This window comes from Pagrus pagrus (genome assembly GCF_965226575.1).
Source record: "Pagrus pagrus genome assembly, chromosome: 4".
In the NCBI taxonomy this organism is placed as follows: domain Eukaryota; kingdom Metazoa; phylum Chordata; class Actinopteri; order Spariformes; family Sparidae; genus Pagrus; species Pagrus pagrus.
In genome coordinates, this window is record NC_140188.1 from 390,001 (window position 1) to 407,629 (window position 17,629).

The 17,629-nt window shown below is 43.5% G+C and overlaps 4 protein-coding genes across 5 annotated transcripts in view; 2 read left to right on the forward strand and 2 right to left on the reverse strand.

The window, feature by feature from the left end:
• pgm2l1 (phosphoglucomutase 2-like 1) overlaps window positions 1–3,366 on the forward strand; it is a 16,740-nt gene extending 13,374 nt beyond the window's left edge. The window contains exons 12-14 of the mRNA XM_084351256.1: window positions 1,251–1,440; window positions 1,793–1,926; window positions 2,192–3,366. Coding sequence (XP_084207382.1) covers window positions 1,251–1,440; window positions 1,793–1,926; window positions 2,192–2,294 — 427 coding nt within the window. The 3' untranslated portion in view covers window positions 2,295–3,366. The remainder of the gene's footprint in view (window positions 1–1,250; window positions 1,441–1,792; window positions 1,927–2,191) is intronic.
• LOC311256323 (olfactory receptor 11A1-like) overlaps window positions 2,238–17,629 on the reverse strand; it is a 42,542-nt gene continuing 27,150 nt past the window's right edge. Inside the window, exon 5 of one of the 2 annotated variants that reach the window (XR_014622483.1) lies at window positions 2,238–2,320. The gene's annotated coding sequence lies outside the window, so the exon portion shown is untranslated. Of the gene's footprint in view, window positions 2,336–17,629 lie in introns of both variants that reach the window. The other variant, XR_014622484.1, reaches the window with a different exon arrangement.
• LOC311256324 (olfactory receptor 4E2-like) lies at window positions 3,453–5,550 on the reverse strand. Its single transcript, XM_084351263.1, has one exon. It carries the CDS (start codon window positions 5,145–5,147, stop codon window positions 4,179–4,181), a length of 969 nt encoding a protein of 322 aa, XP_084207389.1. The 5' UTR covers window positions 5,148–5,550; the 3' UTR covers window positions 3,453–4,178.
• Window positions 14,904–15,866, forward strand: LOC311255690 (olfactory receptor 11A1-like; the record flags this gene model as incomplete). Its single annotated transcript, XM_084350339.1, has 1 exon — window positions 14,904–15,866. The coding sequence occupies one exon, from the start codon at window positions 14,904–14,906 to the stop codon at window positions 15,864–15,866; it is 963 nt and encodes a 320-aa protein (XP_084206465.1).

Consider the following 17,629-nt stretch of genomic DNA (forward strand, 5'->3'; position numbering starts at 1 on the left):
GAGAAAATCAAAATCAAACGTCCTCCGTGGCTCCAATGAAAATGTTTTAAAGATCTGGCAACCTTTCAAGAGCATGTCCAGTCCCTGCCGCTGGATGCTCCCCCCACTGGCTGAACAGCCCGAGCTGCACCTTCTTGTGGCTCCTGGCTGGGTTAGCAGCACACAGTATGTCTCGTTTGTTAGCGTCTTTTAAGTGTCTCGCGTTCTGTTTTTTGTGGTTTTTGTCTTGTTTTGCTTTCAGTTTTTTCCCCATTGGTATTATGTGTTTCCAGGTATGTGCTTCTGTGTGACAAACCTTATCCTCTTGTTTTAAGTGACACCACTTTGTTATTAGTGCTTACCTCACCTCATTCAATGGCCTGTTGTCTCTTACTCACTCAGATGTATGTAAGTGTCTGTGTCTGTTCCTTTTGTTGAAAACTCAATAAATAAATCATATTTAAAAAAAACAGTGGTCTTGAATTTCCTCCATTTGTACACAATCTGTCTGACTGTGGATTTGTGGAGTCCAAAGTCTTTAGAGATGGTTTTGTAACCTTTTCCAGCCTGATGAGCATCAACAACTCTTTTTCAGAGGTCCTCAGAAATCTCCTTTGTTCGTGCCATGATACACTTTCACAAACGTGTTGTGAAGATCAGACTTTGATAGATCCCTGTTCTTTAAATAGAACAGGACGCCCACTGATTGTCTGATCGTCGTCCCATTGATTGAAAACACCTGGCTCTAATTTCACCTTCAAATTAACTGCCAGTCCTAGAAGTTCACATACTTTTGCCACTCACAGATATGCCAGATAGGCCAAGTATAATATTTTTGTCTCATTTAATTGGGTTTTCTTTATCTACTTTTAGGACTTGTGTGAAAATCTGATACTGTTTTAGGTCATATTTATGCAGAAATATAGAAAACTCTAAAGGGTTCACAAACTTTCAAGCACCACTGTATACTGTTCCTCTTTAACTTTTAAATCCAACATTACATTTAGTTTAGTCCCTTTTTTAATATCTGACTGAATTTTTAAATGTAGTTCAGGCTGCACTGCATCATTTTCACCACCTGAGGGCAGCAAACACCTTCATGTTCCTTCAGTCTTCAGGTTAAACCACCTGACAGGTCCAGTCTCTCAGCCTTGAAGGTTCTTGAAAAAGTTTCCTGACTTGTTAGAAAGTTGAGAGTAGATTTACAAAGCGTCAGTGTCTTCCTCTCTCTTATTTTGACGATTGTGTCTATTGTGACTTCCTGTCTCCAGGTATGGTTATCATGTGTCCAAAACTTCCTACGTCATCTGTAACGACCCCCCCACCATCCAGAAGATCTTCAGCCGGATCAGAAACTTTGACGGTGACGGTTCATACCCGAAGACGTGCGGTGGCGTCCAGATTGTCCACGTCAGAGACGTTACCACGGGATACGACAGCAGCCAGCCTGACCTGAGATCTGTAAGACATGAAGACAAAGGACACCAGAGTCTCTGTGGGGACACCAGAGAGACAGTTGTTGTCTTCAAAGTCACCTTGTCATTGAATTCATTGATTAATATCAGAAATCTTGTTTTTCAGCAGCAGGTCATAAAAATATTTTTAAACTACGTTTGGATCTGAACGGGTTTCAGATATTTGATGGCCTCAGCTTCTAAACTGAGTCTCATGTGATTGGACGCTTTGACTAACAGGCTGTGTACCAGGCTGCTGCTCACTCGTGTTTGTGTTCATGACCTTCTGTGTGTGTGTGTGTGTGTGTGTGTGTGCGTGTGCGTGTGCGTGTGTGTGTGTGTGTGTGTCTCCTGTGTAGGTACTTCCTGTGTCCAAGAGCAGTCAAATGATCACCTTCAGTCTGCAGAACGGCGTTGTGGCCACGCTGAGAGCCAGCGGCACCGAACCCAAAATCAAGTTCTACACGGAGTACTGTGCCGCACCGGGGAACAGGTCAGCTGACTGATACTGTGTGTACCAATACTGCTGCTCACACACACACACACACACACACACACACAATCAAAGAAAATTAGAAAAATGAGCTTGATTAAAAAATATTTCCATGGTAACTGATTGAGATTAAAAAAGTCAGAATTGGTGGTTTTGTGGGTGTGGCCTTGTTAAATGACATCATGATGTGGGTGTGGCCTTGTTAAATGACATCATGGTGTGGGCGTGGCCTTGCTGACATCATCACTCTGCGTCTGTGTTGCAGCGAGGTGTCTCGTCTGGAGGAGGAGCTCCGGAAGATCACCGCCGCTCTGGTGGACGAGTTCCTGGAGCCCGAGAGGAACAACCTGATTCGCCGCTGCGTCTAGCTCCGCCTCCTATGGCTGTTTCCTGTCTGTGATGTCACATCCTGTCAGTAAAGCTCACATCAGAAACAAACCATGAACTGAATCATTAACAAAAGTCAGTGTGATGGATATTTAGTTGCAGGTTTGTCCCGCGGTATTTATGTCCTTCAGTCATCATCACACAGCAGAGAGCATGATGGGTAAACAGGACAGTGATGATTCGTCTTTGAATGTGATTGGTTCTCAGGACAGATGTTGTACAGCTGCAGGATCATTAAAGTATTTTCATAGAAATGAACTAAATATTTGTTTTCAAACACTGAAGAGTTTAAAAACATTAAATCTGGAAGTTCATCAGCGACAAAACAGAAATAAACAAATAAATAAATGTCTCGTTAGATTTCTACTTTAACCAAATTATCATTTTATCATGTTTTGTCACAAAACACAAAATAAATCTCATAATTTAATGAAATCATAAGTTGACATTTAAGTTTTAGAGTCCAAACATTTCCTGTTGGTATAAAAATATTTTGTGATCAGACAAAAGAAGACGTGTTTTTATAGTTTTTTGTGCATTTTTCATCAGATCGTTTGAGTTTTTTCTTTTGTAAAAAAGCCAAAACTTGTCTGGTTCCAGCTTTATTGGACTGAATCTCAAACAGTTTGGGCAAAACGAGACATTTGAAGACGTCACCGTGGACTGTGATGTTGTGATGTTCAGGTCAACAATTTGTCGTCACTGAACTTCCACATGTGGATTTAAAGGGGGACTGTCCCTTTAAACCAAACACAAGTCTGCTGGTATCTTCTCTCTTTGTGTTCATGTTGAAGCTGGATGTTATTTATTTTTATACTGGCAGAGATTAAAGATATTTATGCGACAGTTGATGCTGATGATGGCATCACATGCTGTTGTTGTGTTGTTGTTGTGTTGTTGTGTTGTTGTGTTGTTGTTGTGTTGTTGTGTTGTGATTAAGGGTCGCTCAGCTCCGTCTGTTCTCAGTGATGTTGCTGTGATGTTTCAGATAAACCTGCTGTTCCTGTGGCTCTCTGACAATCCATCAATAAAAACTCTACAAAATCTGTACAATGTGTTTTTGTATTAATTCATTATGACGACGTTTTTCTGCTTCACCTCCAATAAAATTAAATTAAATCATCATTAATTCTTCTCATGAAAACTGACTCAGTTCTTCTGTTTCTGTGTGTTTATAAAATGCTTTAATGTTCCTTTACAATTATTTATTATTATTATATATTATCTGAAATGTTCGAACTCTTCAGATGCTTCGTCTTCTTCATCTCTCGTTTCCTCTTCAGTAACTTTACGACTTCATTCTTTTGAAATATTTTTTTAAAAACTTTTTCTCATACAAATGATTTTTTCTTTTTCCTGGAGATAACAGAAACATATGACTTTATTCTCGTAGTATTTTATTGTACCTCTCATATTACAAGTGTTGGTTAATAAACAGAATATATATGAACTATTTTGTCTGCTCTATTTTTTTAGCAGCTCTCAGGAGTTAAACAACAAGGTTAATGAATATTGTTATAAGTGTAAAACACAGTAAAACACTTCATGAACTGAACTCAAACATGAGTTCATGACATCTTTACATAAACCAACAGATCAGACGAACATGATGTGCCGCTAATGTTTCTGTGACATGTACAGAATCTATTGTTAATCTGTTGACTACTATAAATCATTATAACTTCATTATTAATCAATTTTGTTTGTGCAGTTTTTCGGACTTCCTGTGATGTCATCAAGTAACTTACACAACTTTATATTGTCTGATGAGACGTTAATGTGAAAGACTTTGGAGCTGTGTTTTTCCTCAGTGTGACGGTGTTTTAGTTTGATGACAGCAGTTCCTACTAATGTCAGTGTGTTTGTCATGATTGTGGTTTGGGGACGTCCGGTTTGTGGGTGAAGTTGCTGAACATCCTGGACCTGATCTGATGCAGGTTGATGCCGTAGATGATTGGGTTGATGAGGGGCGAGACAATCAGGAACTCTGCAGCCAGCGCGTTCTGCAGCACCTGCAGCGTGCCCCCGCCGCCATAACGAGAGTACATGACGTCGAACATCAGCGAGCTGGTGAAGACCAACAGCGTGATGAGGTGCGGCAGACACGTCTGGACGAACTTCTTGCGGTTAGACTGCAGCCTGAGCGAGGCCCGGACCAGGTGTGTGTAGGACACCAGGATGAGTCCGGTTTGCGACAGGTGCGAGACAATGAGCACGAAGCCGTAGATGTTGTTGACGGTCGTGTCGGAGCACGACAGCTTCACCACCTCCCAGTTAGTGCAGAAGATCTTGGACACATGGCGTCCGCAGAGCGGCAGCTGGGAGGTCAGGGTGGTGCCCACCAACGACTCCAGGATTGAGAAGCTCCAGGTGAGAAACAGCAGCTGAGCCACCTTCTGCATCGTCATCAGCGTCTGGTACTGCAGCGGCCTACAGATGGCCAAGTAGCGGTCGTACGCCATGACGGTCAGACTGGTGAACTCACAGAAGACGTAACTGTAAACCACAAAGATCTGACTCAGACAGCCGCTGTATGTGATGACGTGAGAGTCGGCCAGAAGGTCGTGAAGCAGCTTCGGGTAGAAACTTGACGCTCCAAAGATGCCGTTCAAACACAGGTTACACAGGAAGATGTAGATGGGCTCATGGAGAGATCGCTCCAGACAGACGGTGACGACCAGCATCAGGTTGACCAAGATGGTGAAGAGGTACGATGTCAGAGCGAGGGAGAAGTAAAGGTGACGGTTTGTCAGAGAGTCGTTCAGACCCTGCAGCACAAACACCAGCTCAGAGTGATTCTGCATGGTGTCAGCTGAGAGGTCACTGCTCATCATCACAGTACAGTCAGATGAATGATGAACGTCTGAACCAGGTGTCCATCTACAGTTCACCAGAACAGAGAAAACATCCTGACAGCGTCAGACCGAAATCAGAGGATGCTCGATGACAATATTGAAACAGCTTCCTTTAAATGAATTTAAACACGTCAGGATCAATGATGAGCAGACAGCAGTGTGATCAGAGCTGCTGCTCACTGATCAGCCTGCAGAAACAACATGCAGCTTTTCATCATTAGCATCAACAAGTCTGAAACCAGAGGAGTGAACACAGAACACACACATTCAGCTCATTTCCTGCACATTTCTTCACATAAATACGTTCAGGTGTTTGGATGTAAAACAGTTTTTCTCTGAAAATCTAAAAATCAGTGAACACATTGTGTCTCTGTGCTCCTGTTGTCTCAGCAAAGGACAAGAAACATGATCAGAGACCTGCAGACTGAAACATCCACATCACTGACAGACACAAGCTGTTTGTGTCGGAGGATGTTTGACGGGGAAACATCAGACTCATTAAAGCTTCAGACAGTCACATGAAACCCTCTGAGACCATCAAGAACCAGGTTTCACTCAAGTGTCAGCGTTTAAACAGCAGAAACAAACTGAACAACGACACAATGAAACCCTGAAAGACCCAAAGAAGAAATCACAACTGTTCACTGTCAACCAATCAGAGTCACAGAGACACAGTCAGGATCCTGTCGGGTTAAATGAGCTTCAACTGTTGAATGAAAACATCGATTATAAATTCAGAGGAGAGAAAACATCAAACTTCTGCTCAGTGACTCGTTTACATGAACAGCTGCTTCAATAAGATGAGACAGAGTCAGAGATCCTGTAAGACACAACAACACACCACAGGTAACATCTGACAGGTGACAGCAGCAAGCAGCTCCTCTTATACACCTGAAACCTGCACACACACAGGTGAAGAGTGACCACCGATAACATCACACAGGAGGCTGAGGCCACGCCCCTCCTGAGGAACCTGCCAAACCTTCGATTTCAAACCAACAAAATGAAATAAAATAAAAATCTATTCAGTGTTTTTTGTTTTTACAGGTTTTCATCTTCTCGGCAGCTTTTACCTGTTTAACCTTCAGAACACTACAACTCTGATATCAAACATTACATTAAAGTTCAAACTGGAAGTGTTGATCTGTCACACACAGACACAGTCACACTGACATGTTCTCACTGGTTCACTGGAGGACTCACTGGTTCACTGGAGGACTCACTGGTTCACTGGAGGACTCACTGGTTCCACTGGAGAACACACTGGTGCCACTGGAGGACTCACTGGTTCACTGGAGGACTCACTGGTTCACTGGAGGACTCACTGGTTCCACTGGAGGACTCACTGGTTCACTGGAGGACTCACTGGTTCCACTGGAGGACTCACTGGTTCACTGGAGGACTCACTGGTTCCACTGGAGGACTCACTGGTTCACTGGAGGACTCACTGGTTCACTGGAGGACTCGCTGGTTCCACTGGAGGACTCACTGGTTCACTGGAGGACTCACTGGTTTTACTGGAGGACTCGCTGGTTCCACTGGAGGACTCGCTGTTTTCACTGGAGGACTCACTGGTTCACTGGAGGACTCACTGGTTCCACTGGAGGACTCACTGGTTTCACTGGAGGACTCACTGGTTCACTGGAGGACTCCCTGGTTTCACTGGAGGACTCACTGGTTCCACTGGAGGACTCACTGGTTCACTGGAGGACTCCCTGGTTTCACTGGAGGACTCACTGGTTCCACTGGAGGACTCACTGGTTCACTGGAGGACTCGCTGTTTTCACTGGAGGACTCGCTGGTGCCACTGGAGGACTCACTGGTTTCACTGGAGGACTCACTGGTTCACTGGAGGACTCCCTGGTTTCACTGGAGGACTCACTGGTTCCACTGGAGGACTCACTGGTTCACTGGAGGACTCGCTGTTTTCACTGGAGGACTCACTGGTTTCACTGGAGAACTCACTTGTTCCACTGGAGGACTCACTGGTTCATTGGTTTCAGTTGTTGTGCAGTAAGCGATAGATCTTCGACAGAGCAGTCTGTGACTGACAGGACAGACGGACGGGGGGAGGGGGATTGGAAAAGACAAAAGACTGAGCAGACAGGGCATTGGAAGAGCATTTTACTGCTGCGGCTCAGCACTCTTTGGGAGGGAGGGTGTCGTTCGCAGCCATTAGGACTGCCGGCGACGAAGACAGGTAGAGCAGGGGGTTAGTGGTTCCTGTGTTAGGAGGGGAGGGTTGCTGCCTCCTGTAGGAAGTCAGGGCCGGGACTAGAGAAGAGTGCGGTAGTCGCTTCTGCTCCTTGCATGTCCTTCCTTCGGTTGAGCGTGACACTGACGCACCGACCGAACTCATCGTCCAGCGAAGTCGTTCCCCGAGGAGTTGGACGGTTGACACTGGCAGTATTTTCCTGCTAAATTAAAACCCCCCACAATTATTACACTATTTACACGTTTTGTTCTCCAACATAAACTCATCATTAAATGTCCCACAGTTTAATTATAAAGCTCTTCATGTGTTAAAAATGGTTAGCGGTTGCTAACAAGTGTCTAAATGAGACTACAGAGGTTGTCGGGGACATTAAACGTCCTCACAGCGAACACGGAGACTCGTCTCCTCACTAGTCCGTCTTTACAGGCCCACTTTAGTTACACACTGTTCTCACTCTGACTTTACAACTTGTACATTGATCAGTTTATAGAAACCTGGATAGTAATTGTGCAGTAAGACGCTCAGTGGTGGAGACGTTTGAGTCATGTTCAAACATCACAAAGTGGAGTTCATCTGTGGAGATTATCTGGATGAACAAAACCTGGAAGGATCAGAAACTTGAGTTTGACACAGATTATTTTCTGCCAAAATACAGTTCAATAATCCCACAGAGGAACCAGAGTGATGCTAACTTCAGTTAGCTACAAACATCAGTCATCCTGCAGCTCTCTGTCAGCCTCATGGTCCTCCTCACAGGGACAGTTTTAAAACAGGACAGTGATTATCTGGTCTCTCAGTCCAGGTTTAGAAACAGCTCTGGACTAAAGACTACAGCCTGGCGGCAGTGTTATATATTTTATATGTTCTACTATTTGTTATTCATGTTCATGTTAATTATGAAGTAACATCTTAATGTTGCTCTCAAAGTGCAGCAGACTGAGTCCTGCAGGAAGTCATGAAGTCACACAGATGAAAGCTGCTTCATTAGCTGTGTTAAAGCACATCAGTCCCAGTTTACATCAGTTAACACGGCGGGTCCCTCCGACATCGCGGTTAGACAGTTAACAATTAATCTTTAATTAGTCTAAAATATGGGATCATTTTGAAAAGAAGGATGACCCCAAGAAGGTGACATGCAAACTTTGCAAGAAAAACTTCACCTATCACTCCTCCATGACGAACATGATGTACCACCTTAAACCTGTAAGTAGCCTAGCTACCTGCCCATGGCGGCCCGAACGTTTGAAAGCAGAGATAAATACATTTTATTATTGTTATATGCGCTAGTATTAGACTATTCGTGTGTACTGGGGAAGCTAAATTATCCAGCTCACTGTGTTTTACTTATTGTGTAAATCTCTCTACAGGCGCATCCACCTCACTGCGTAGATGACACAGCGCCCTCCACCTCCGCGGCATCCGCCACTTCATCATTGACGCAGCAAAATTTCATTATGAAAACCCCTCTTTCTGATAAAAGGAAAGGAGATATCACAGACAAAATAGCGGATTTCATTGCGCTTGACATGAGACCAGTAAACATTGTCAGCGGTGAAGGTTTGAAACAACTGGTTGAATTCCTCGAGCCAGGATACAGTTTTTAATTTAGTTTTTAAGGCTGTATTTTATTTTTGTTTTGTTACAGTCATGTTACATCAAGTTTATAAGCTGTGTGATGTGTTTAAATAAATATTCAGAATGTCACATTCAGAATTAGAATCTGAAATAATTTGCCGGTGTCATTAACAGGCGGCAGACTTATAGCGCTCAGCTGTGCGCACTTGTATAATTAATGGTTTTAAGGCTCATAATTTTATGTCATTCAGTCGCTGAGGCTAGTATACTTGGGGGGGTGGGGGATATATATATATATATATTTAATATAGATATATATGCGTCGATTAGTCGACTAATCGCTCTAAATGACAACCACTGGTCGACCAAGAAAATCCTTGGTCGGGGGCAGCCCTACTAATAATGAACCGGTTGGATCGTCACTCTTCAAGGTGAAACGTGTAAACACTTCACACAGCAGACATGTGAAGTGATGAAAAGTTCATCTGAGTTCATTCTCAGTAAAAGTTCATGTTAATGCACCACGGAGCTGCTGGTGTCCCTCAGGTCAAAGGTCACTTCAGCATGTCAACATGTTTGTCTCTGAGGTGTCTTCACATTAGCCACAGTTTCCACTAATTCCCTCTGAAGCAAATTACAGTCAGAGCTGTTAACCAGTGAGACCAATCAGCCTGAGTAGACCTCAGTACTGGTTTGACTGGTCCACAGAGGGCTGAGGACCATAATGACCTCCCCTCAGACCGCTCTGTGACAACACCTCAGGATGGACACATACTGAAAGATGATGTAACAGCAACCTCCAAAAGTTTTCTGAAAACATTGTGTTGTCTTTCATCATGCCTCAGCCCACAGACAGCAGTAAGTGTAAATGTATAACGATGAGTGTTTGAGTGTGAAGCTGGACTTAAATCAGCACCACTGTAAAAACCTCCAGCAGAGGTTCTGATTATAGTTCAGTGTGTCATTTCCCCGCTGATAAAACCTCCACAACACTTGATTGATGTCTCACGTTTGAATAACTGATGACTTTTTTTCCTGTCTGTTGTCCTGTCTGTCTGTGAGAGTCAGACAGGGTCCTCTGTTTACTGATGGTGATGATGTGATGATGTCACTGTCCTACACTTCCTTTAGCAAGAATGATGACATCAACAGCAGACTCCCAAAGACAAGTCTGGATCGATCCAGATAGACTGTGCATGTCTTTCAGTATAGCAAGGATGTAAAGTAGTGTCCCGAGAGGAAAGTTGTCCTGGACAGAATCTGAGCCCAATGGGCGCTACAACTAAAACACCAGTCTGAATAGGATGTTCACTGTAGCGAGGGTAATGTGTTTGGGCTGCGGCAGTGAGGACTGCAGGGGTTCCCAAAAATAAAAACAAAGCCACCGTCTGCAGAACTGTCTAGTCCAAAATCTTCTTCGAAGATACTCAACCCAACATCACGCTGCGGCGGCCAATCAGCGATGAGACCAGAAGATTGTCAGCCATGCTGGCTCATGTAGTATATAATATATATCACTAAAACAGGTTTGGGTGTTGGTGTGAAATTGGTCAGACTAAGTTTGACATGAATAATGTTTGCAGCGTCCTACAAATCACTCTTCTTATATTTCTTGTTACTGCAACCAGCTTTTAATCCCATCATGAACGGTCCAAACTACATGTAAAAAATCTGTTCTGTTGTTTAATGTTCGCTGCTCACAGAGATTCAAAGTAAAAGAAATGGCTCATTGATTATTTGAATTGTATTATCTTGCCCTTAATTAAAAAGCTATTGTAAAGAAACTAGGTTTTTTTATTTTGTTGAAACAAAGTAAATACTTTCATATGGTTCTTTCTTATTCTGCATATGCTACTGTCACATTGTTTTTTGTTTTTTTTTGGCATGTTTTTTATTAGATTAGCCATGTACCAATAAAGGCTTTTTATTCATTACCCTCTCGAGTGCCTCAGAACTTTCCTCATAAGTTCTACTTGGATCCCTAAACTGAGGGACACGTTTTCCTACACCCAAGCAGCACTCCATGCATTTTGTTTTTATTTCTGTTTTTCTTTCATTGAAGAAACATTTCAAAATTCAGATCAGCACCTCAGACAGCACGTATCATTCAAACATTCATCTTCTCTCAGTCTTAAACAAACTGCCCTGGCTCAACCTTAGCTTGTACAAAATGTAGCAGTGAGGCTGTTAACTAGAACTGGCAACGAACCCATATCACACCGATCTGATTTTAAGATTCTTTTAACCACTTACAAGGCACTACACGGCCCAGCGCCTGCCTACATCTTTGAACTTCTGACCACATACATCACTGACCACGTGCTAATCTCAAAACCAAAGGTGACTGATCTTCTCTCATGGCACCCTCCCGTCAGATCAGCTGAGTCTGTAGGCGGTTTTAAAAAGCTGGTAAAAATAATACAGCGTGGATCTCATATGGTGCCCTGCGTGAGGCAGTGAGGCTGTTTGCATCATTTATAAATGTGCAATATTAATTTCAGCATAACTTGGCCGGTGCTAAAATTTGAGATTCACATCTTGATTTCTGTAGCCAGAAGTCTTTTTAACTCCACTAGTCTACTACAGGAGTAGACATTGATTTGTACTTAGAAACAGTTGCAGTGTGGTGAGAACTGATTTATCAATCAAATGTATAACCCATTTGATTAACCAAACTCTTTTAGGTTGTTAACTGCCACTTTGAGACATTTGCTATTGCTGCTATCGATTCACGTTGAAAGTGCTCTGTAGAAATTGTACCACCTGTAGGTGGACTCATCCCCACCAGAGGTGAACCCAATGAGCGTGGTGTCGTCTGCGAACTTCAGGAGCTTGACAGACTGGTGACTGGAGGTGCAACCGTTGGTGTACAGGGGAGAAAGAACACAGCCTTGGGGGGATCCGGTGCTGATGGTCTGGGATTCAGAGACATGTTTTCCCAGCTTCACTGATTCCTCTCAGACAGGAAGTCTGTGATCCACCTGCAGGTGGAGTCAGGCATGTGGAGCTGGGAGAGCTTGTCCTGTAGCAGAGCCAGGAGGATAGTGTTGAAAGCAGAGTAGAGCAGTGCTTCAGGGTGGATGGAGAGACAGAGTCTGGTCCGGCTGCTTTGCGGGGGTTCTGTCTCTTCAAGAGCTGGTTGACGTCCCTCTCCTGCAGGCAGAGAGTCGTCACTGTGGTTGAGGAGGGGAGGGACCCAGAGGTGTGAAGTGGAGAGGCCCAGGGTCCTGCTGAGCTGGCAGTGGGGGGATTGGTGAGATGGGAGAGGGTGTCGCGGGGGATGGTGTCAGGACTGTCCCTCTGTCTCTCAAAGCGACAGTAGAACTCATTCAGATCGTTTGCAAGTCGCGGGTCATTGACGGAGTGGGGGGGGTTTAGGTTTGTAGTTTGTAATCTGTCTGAGCCCCTTCCAGACAGACCCCGAGTCTTTAGCTGAGAACTGGTGTTGGAGTTTCTCAGAGTACTGTTGTTTAGCTTCTCTCACCGCCTTGCTAAAGCTGTACTTTGACCTCTTAAACCTGTCCCTGTCCCCACAGGGTTTTATAACTCACCCTGGTGCGTGATGGGATACAGCAGTCTTCACAGAAGCTGATGTATGACGCCACAGCCTCTGTATACTCATCCAGACTGTTGCTGGCTGTCCTGAAAGCATCCCAGTCTGTACAGTCCAAACACGCCTGCAGGCTCCCCACAGCTTCACTAGTCCTCTGCTTTGACGTCCTCACAACAGGTTTGCAGAGCTTTAGTTTCTGCCTGTATGAAGGAATCAGGTGGACCATGACGTGGTCGGAGAGGCCCAGTGCAGCGTGGGGGACGGCGTGATATGCACCGCTGACTGTGGTGAAGCAGTGATCCAGAATATTGTTCTCTCTGGTCGGGCAATTAATGAACTGTTTGAATTTGGGTAGTTCATGGCTGAGGTTACTTTTGTTGAAGTCACCAAGCACAATCACCAAAGAGTCCAGGTTAGTCCGCTCCACACTCAGTATCTGGTCGGCTAGCATGCGCTGCACCTCCTGCACTTTAGCATGCGGTGGGATGTAAACACCGACCAGAATGAATGAAACAAACTCACGGGGGGAGTAGAAGGTTTTGCAGTTTATGAAGAATGTTTCCAGATGATGTGAACAGTGCTTTGTGTAGACAGGTTTCTTGTGTACAAACAATACTAGGTGCGCACGCAACCAGGGGGCAAAAGACTGCTACGGAGTGAACCATAAAATGTCATTTCATTGAAAAATCGCTTTGTCTTTCATTGCATCACAAATAAAAAAAAACACTTGCTGAAATGTCCATGAATTTCACTCAACGTACCAGGTTGTGACGGCTGTTTTGGATGTCAATATCAGGAGCAGGGTGGTAATGTTAGTGAACGCTAACAAAGTCAAAGTAAAAATGTTTACGACGAGGCCACTTTACGGCCTGCCAACATTTAGAAGGAAAAAAAACCCACCAATGTCACTGTAAATATACTTTACACTACAGGTCTGACAGCTCGTTAGCTAGGTCTTGACAGCGATGGCTCAGACCAGTTATATCAACAGCCTCAGCAGCTCAGACTGCACCGATTACCTGAACAAACTGGTCCTCAGTACTGGTGAGAAATTACCAGACCCATATAATATTTTGAGTGAGGAATGGATTTCAGATATGTTCAAATGGTCGGCTGTTATATGGCCCGACATATACAATTATCTAATTGAGAAGCCTAGTGTGTACACTACGGACAGTTTGCATGCATACAAATCTTTAGACGCGTATAATTATGTACTTTGTGGTCATGTGCAAAACTTAAAATTTTATGACACAAGTTCAGGGTTTTGCGCTTTGAGGGCAGGTGTCCTGCCCAGCCAAAGACGTCACAACCAAATCGTTGGAAGGACATGTCCTGAAAAAAGGTTGAGCCACAGAAGTTGAAAAACATCCACTTCAGCCGACCGAAGCAACACAGACAGAGCTGCCTCAAGTCCATCACACACCAACACCCCAAAATATACCAGGTAGCCTATGAGAGTGAAGTAACGCGCTGATACTCTGTGAACTATTATGCACAACCGTCCGCAGTGGACTGAAGCTTCAGGAGAGTGACGTGTAGGCTATTATTATATTATTTATTAGTATAATTTACGCAGTGTGCGAAATACAGGGGGGTCCGGGGGGTCCGAAAAAAAATAAAAGGCGATTGCACAGGATAAGACAGCTCCCGACAGATATGACGTATGGTAATGTACCATGTGGTAAATGTTGTAAATACTCTGGTCTTCGCTCTAATCGCTGCCAGAGTACTTCGTCCTTGTGATGCGGCACATGGCCTCACAGCTCAACACATTTACTAGTGTTGTTAAGCTTTTCGTTTTCTCGTGTGCAATTCAAGTATCTTTGTTTCTCTTCGGCTTGTTCAGTGATCACCACCTTCGAGTCCAGCTCCTCTGCCACCAGCCTTCATTCCTTTGTGGATCCTCTGTGTCTCACCACCAGAGCCTTGGCCTACCCCACAGTGAGTCTCCGCTACCACACCTGCAGTACCACCTGAGTCTCCTTCCACTACCACACCTGCAGTACCACCTGAGTCTCCTTCCACTACCACACCTGCAGTACCACCTGAGTCTCCTTCCACTACCACACCTGCAGTACCACCTGAGTCTCCTTCCACTACCACACCTGCAGTACCACCTGAGTCTCCTTCCACTACCACACCTGCAGTACCACCTGAGTCTCCTTCCACTACCACACCTGCCTGTGTTCAAAGAATACATTCCCTAAAACCTCTCGTGTCTTGGTAACATTTAACTTCTTCATCATGATTTTCTTCTTTGTGAATATTTTCAATATAAACTATTGTTTGTGTGTTTGGATGGTTTAGTTTGAAAGTCTGTATCAAAATGTTACATTTCTTTTCAGCAATAGTTCCTCTACTGAAAAACACTTTGAGAGCTGAAAAGAGGATGAAGACAAACTCTACACAGGTCTCATATTTCACTCTGAGTGCCTACTTTGACACTGGGCTTTTAAAATATCTCTACTTTATGATTATTATGTGTTTATATATTCTGATTGTTTGTGCTAATGTGTTTCTCATTGTGGTTATCTGTATGAACAGGAGCTTACATGAACCTATGTACATGTTCCTGTGCAGTCTGTTTGTAAATGAACTGTTTGGTAGTTCAGGGTTGTTTCCGTTCCTGCTGACTCAGATTCTCTCTGACATTCACACTGTTTCTGCTTCTCTTTGTTTCCTGCAGATTTTCTGTGTGTATTCGTACGTGTGTGTTCAATTTTCCAATTTAGCCGTCATGTCTTATGACAGATATCTTGCTATCTGCTGTCCTCTGCAGTATAACACACATATGACATTTAAGAAGGTTGTCCTGCTCATTGCAGTAACATGGTTATACTCTTTTCTTATCATTGTTATTTTGATATTACTGATTGCTCCTTTACAGCTGTGTGGGAACACCATCCACAAAGTTTACTGTGTAAACTACTCCATTGTAAAACTGGCCTGCTCTGACACCAGAGCGAATAACATTTATGGACTTATTGTCACTTTTCTCACAGTCTTTGGTCCTCTAACTTTAATTCTCTACACGTACATGAGGATCCTTAAAGTTTGTTTCTCCGGCTCTAAACAGACGAGACAGAAAGCCGTCAGCACCTGCTCACCTCACCTGGCTTCTCTGCTCAACTTCTCTTTTGGAGTTTGTTTTGAAATATTACAGAGCAGGTTTGATATGAAAGGTGTAAACAGTGTGTTACACATTGTTTTATCATTGTACTTCCTGACCTGCCAGCCGCTCTTTAACCCTGTGATGTACGGACTGAACATGTCCAGCGTCCGCGTCATGTGTAAGAGGATGTTGTTAGATGCAGTTGTAAAGTCTTTCAGGCTGACTGAGGGAAACACATGAATGAAAAGACGTCTCTGACTCCACTCATGATGTCTGCTGTTAACTGTGTATGACAAGGTCACAAAACATTCAGGTCTGTGGATTATAAATGAAATAATGAGCAAGTGTATGTGTTCAGGATGAACTCTGGCAGTAAGAGACACAGACAGACCGATCAGCGGTCTGATGCAGCGTCCTCTCTGTCTGCAGTCTCCACTCAGTGTCCCGTCCTCACGAGTGACAGCCCGTCAACACTGAACCATCTCAATCTGTCAAGTAACTACTTACTAAAGTTATCAAATACATGTAGAGGAAGTTTAAAGTACCTCAAACTTGTACTTAATACAGTACTTGAGTAAACTGTAGTTGACTTATTCTCAACTTTGACATGTGACAAGTGTATATTGGTTCCAATAAGCGGTTATTGATCTCCTTGATTACTAATGATCGGTATGGGCCGACCTGTCTGACGGTTTCTTGTCAGAACGACTCCTCTCTGTGTCTGGAAACACTTTACATACAGTCAAGTTCTCAAACACCAAATCAAACATCTAAAATGATACTCAAGAACAAAAACACTGAAACAAACTGACTTCATGTTAATGCACCACGGAGCTGCTGGTGTCCCTCAGGTCAAAGGTCACTTCAGCATGTCAACATGTTTGTCTCTGAGGTGTCTTTACATTAGCCACAGTTTCCACTAATTCCCTCTGAAGCAAATTACAGTCAGAGCTGTTAACCAGTGAGACCAATCAGCCTGAGTAGACCTCAGTACTGGTTTAACTGGTCCACAGAGGGCTGAGGACCATAATGACCTCCCCTCAGACCGCTCTGTGACAACACCTCAGGATTTTTTTATTTTATTTTTTTATTTAGAAGTTTATTGAGCAGGGACAAATGCATTGTACATTGTTTCAAATAAAATATAAAATAGATGCCATGCATACAGGTTTCTAGTCAAGACTAATTTGCAGCCCCCGTCCCTGGTTAGGCCTTTACTAAAAGTTACACACGAATAAGAATACAGAACACATCAAATACAGGAGACATAAGGACAAAAACAAGGACAACAATTAATGTGTGTGTGCGCATGTGTGGGTCAATGTTCACAGAGTTTATTCAGTTTCAACCATTGTTTTACTTGTGTGTTAAAAACCTTGAACTCAGTCAATGTTTTAATTTCTGATGGTAATGTATTCCACAGTTTGGTGCCTATCACTGCAAAGGATTGTCCGAATGTGGTTTTGCGTTTCGCTACACTACAATTTCCGCTCGTTGCACCCCCAGTTCTAATTCTACTAAGAGGTATATATTGTCTTATTAGGCGAAAGCAATTTAAGTTGGTCTTGACAGTTTTGCACAGCTCAACTTGAACTCATCTACTTGATCTATCTCTATCTCATCAATCTTTACTCTGGAATTTTCTTTGGCTTTTCTTTTAATTGAAAAACACATTGATACTGTCTTTTTGTAATTTAGAGTCAAATGATTGTTTCTGAGCCACTGGGATACACCAGACATCTCTTCTGATAGAGTTTTGGCTGCCAACTGAGGAGTTTTTGCAGACGCAAATACCAGAGTGTCGTCCGCATACATTTGGCATCTGGCTCTTGTACAACTGTCTGGTAAATCATTAATATATAAGCTAAAAAGTAAAGGGCCTAATATAGAACCTTGTGGAATTCCCATTGAACAAGTCTGGACAGCTGACAGGGTAGAATTGGATCTAACCCACTGCTCTCTATGTTTAAGATATGTATGGAACCAAGCAATTGCCTCATCTG

Bases quoted from the DNA above. Each gene is read 5' to 3' on its own strand.
- LOC311256324 (XM_084351263.1), bottom strand. From the start codon at position 5,147: ATGATGAGCAGTGACCTCTCAGCTGACACCATGCAGAATCACTCTGAG.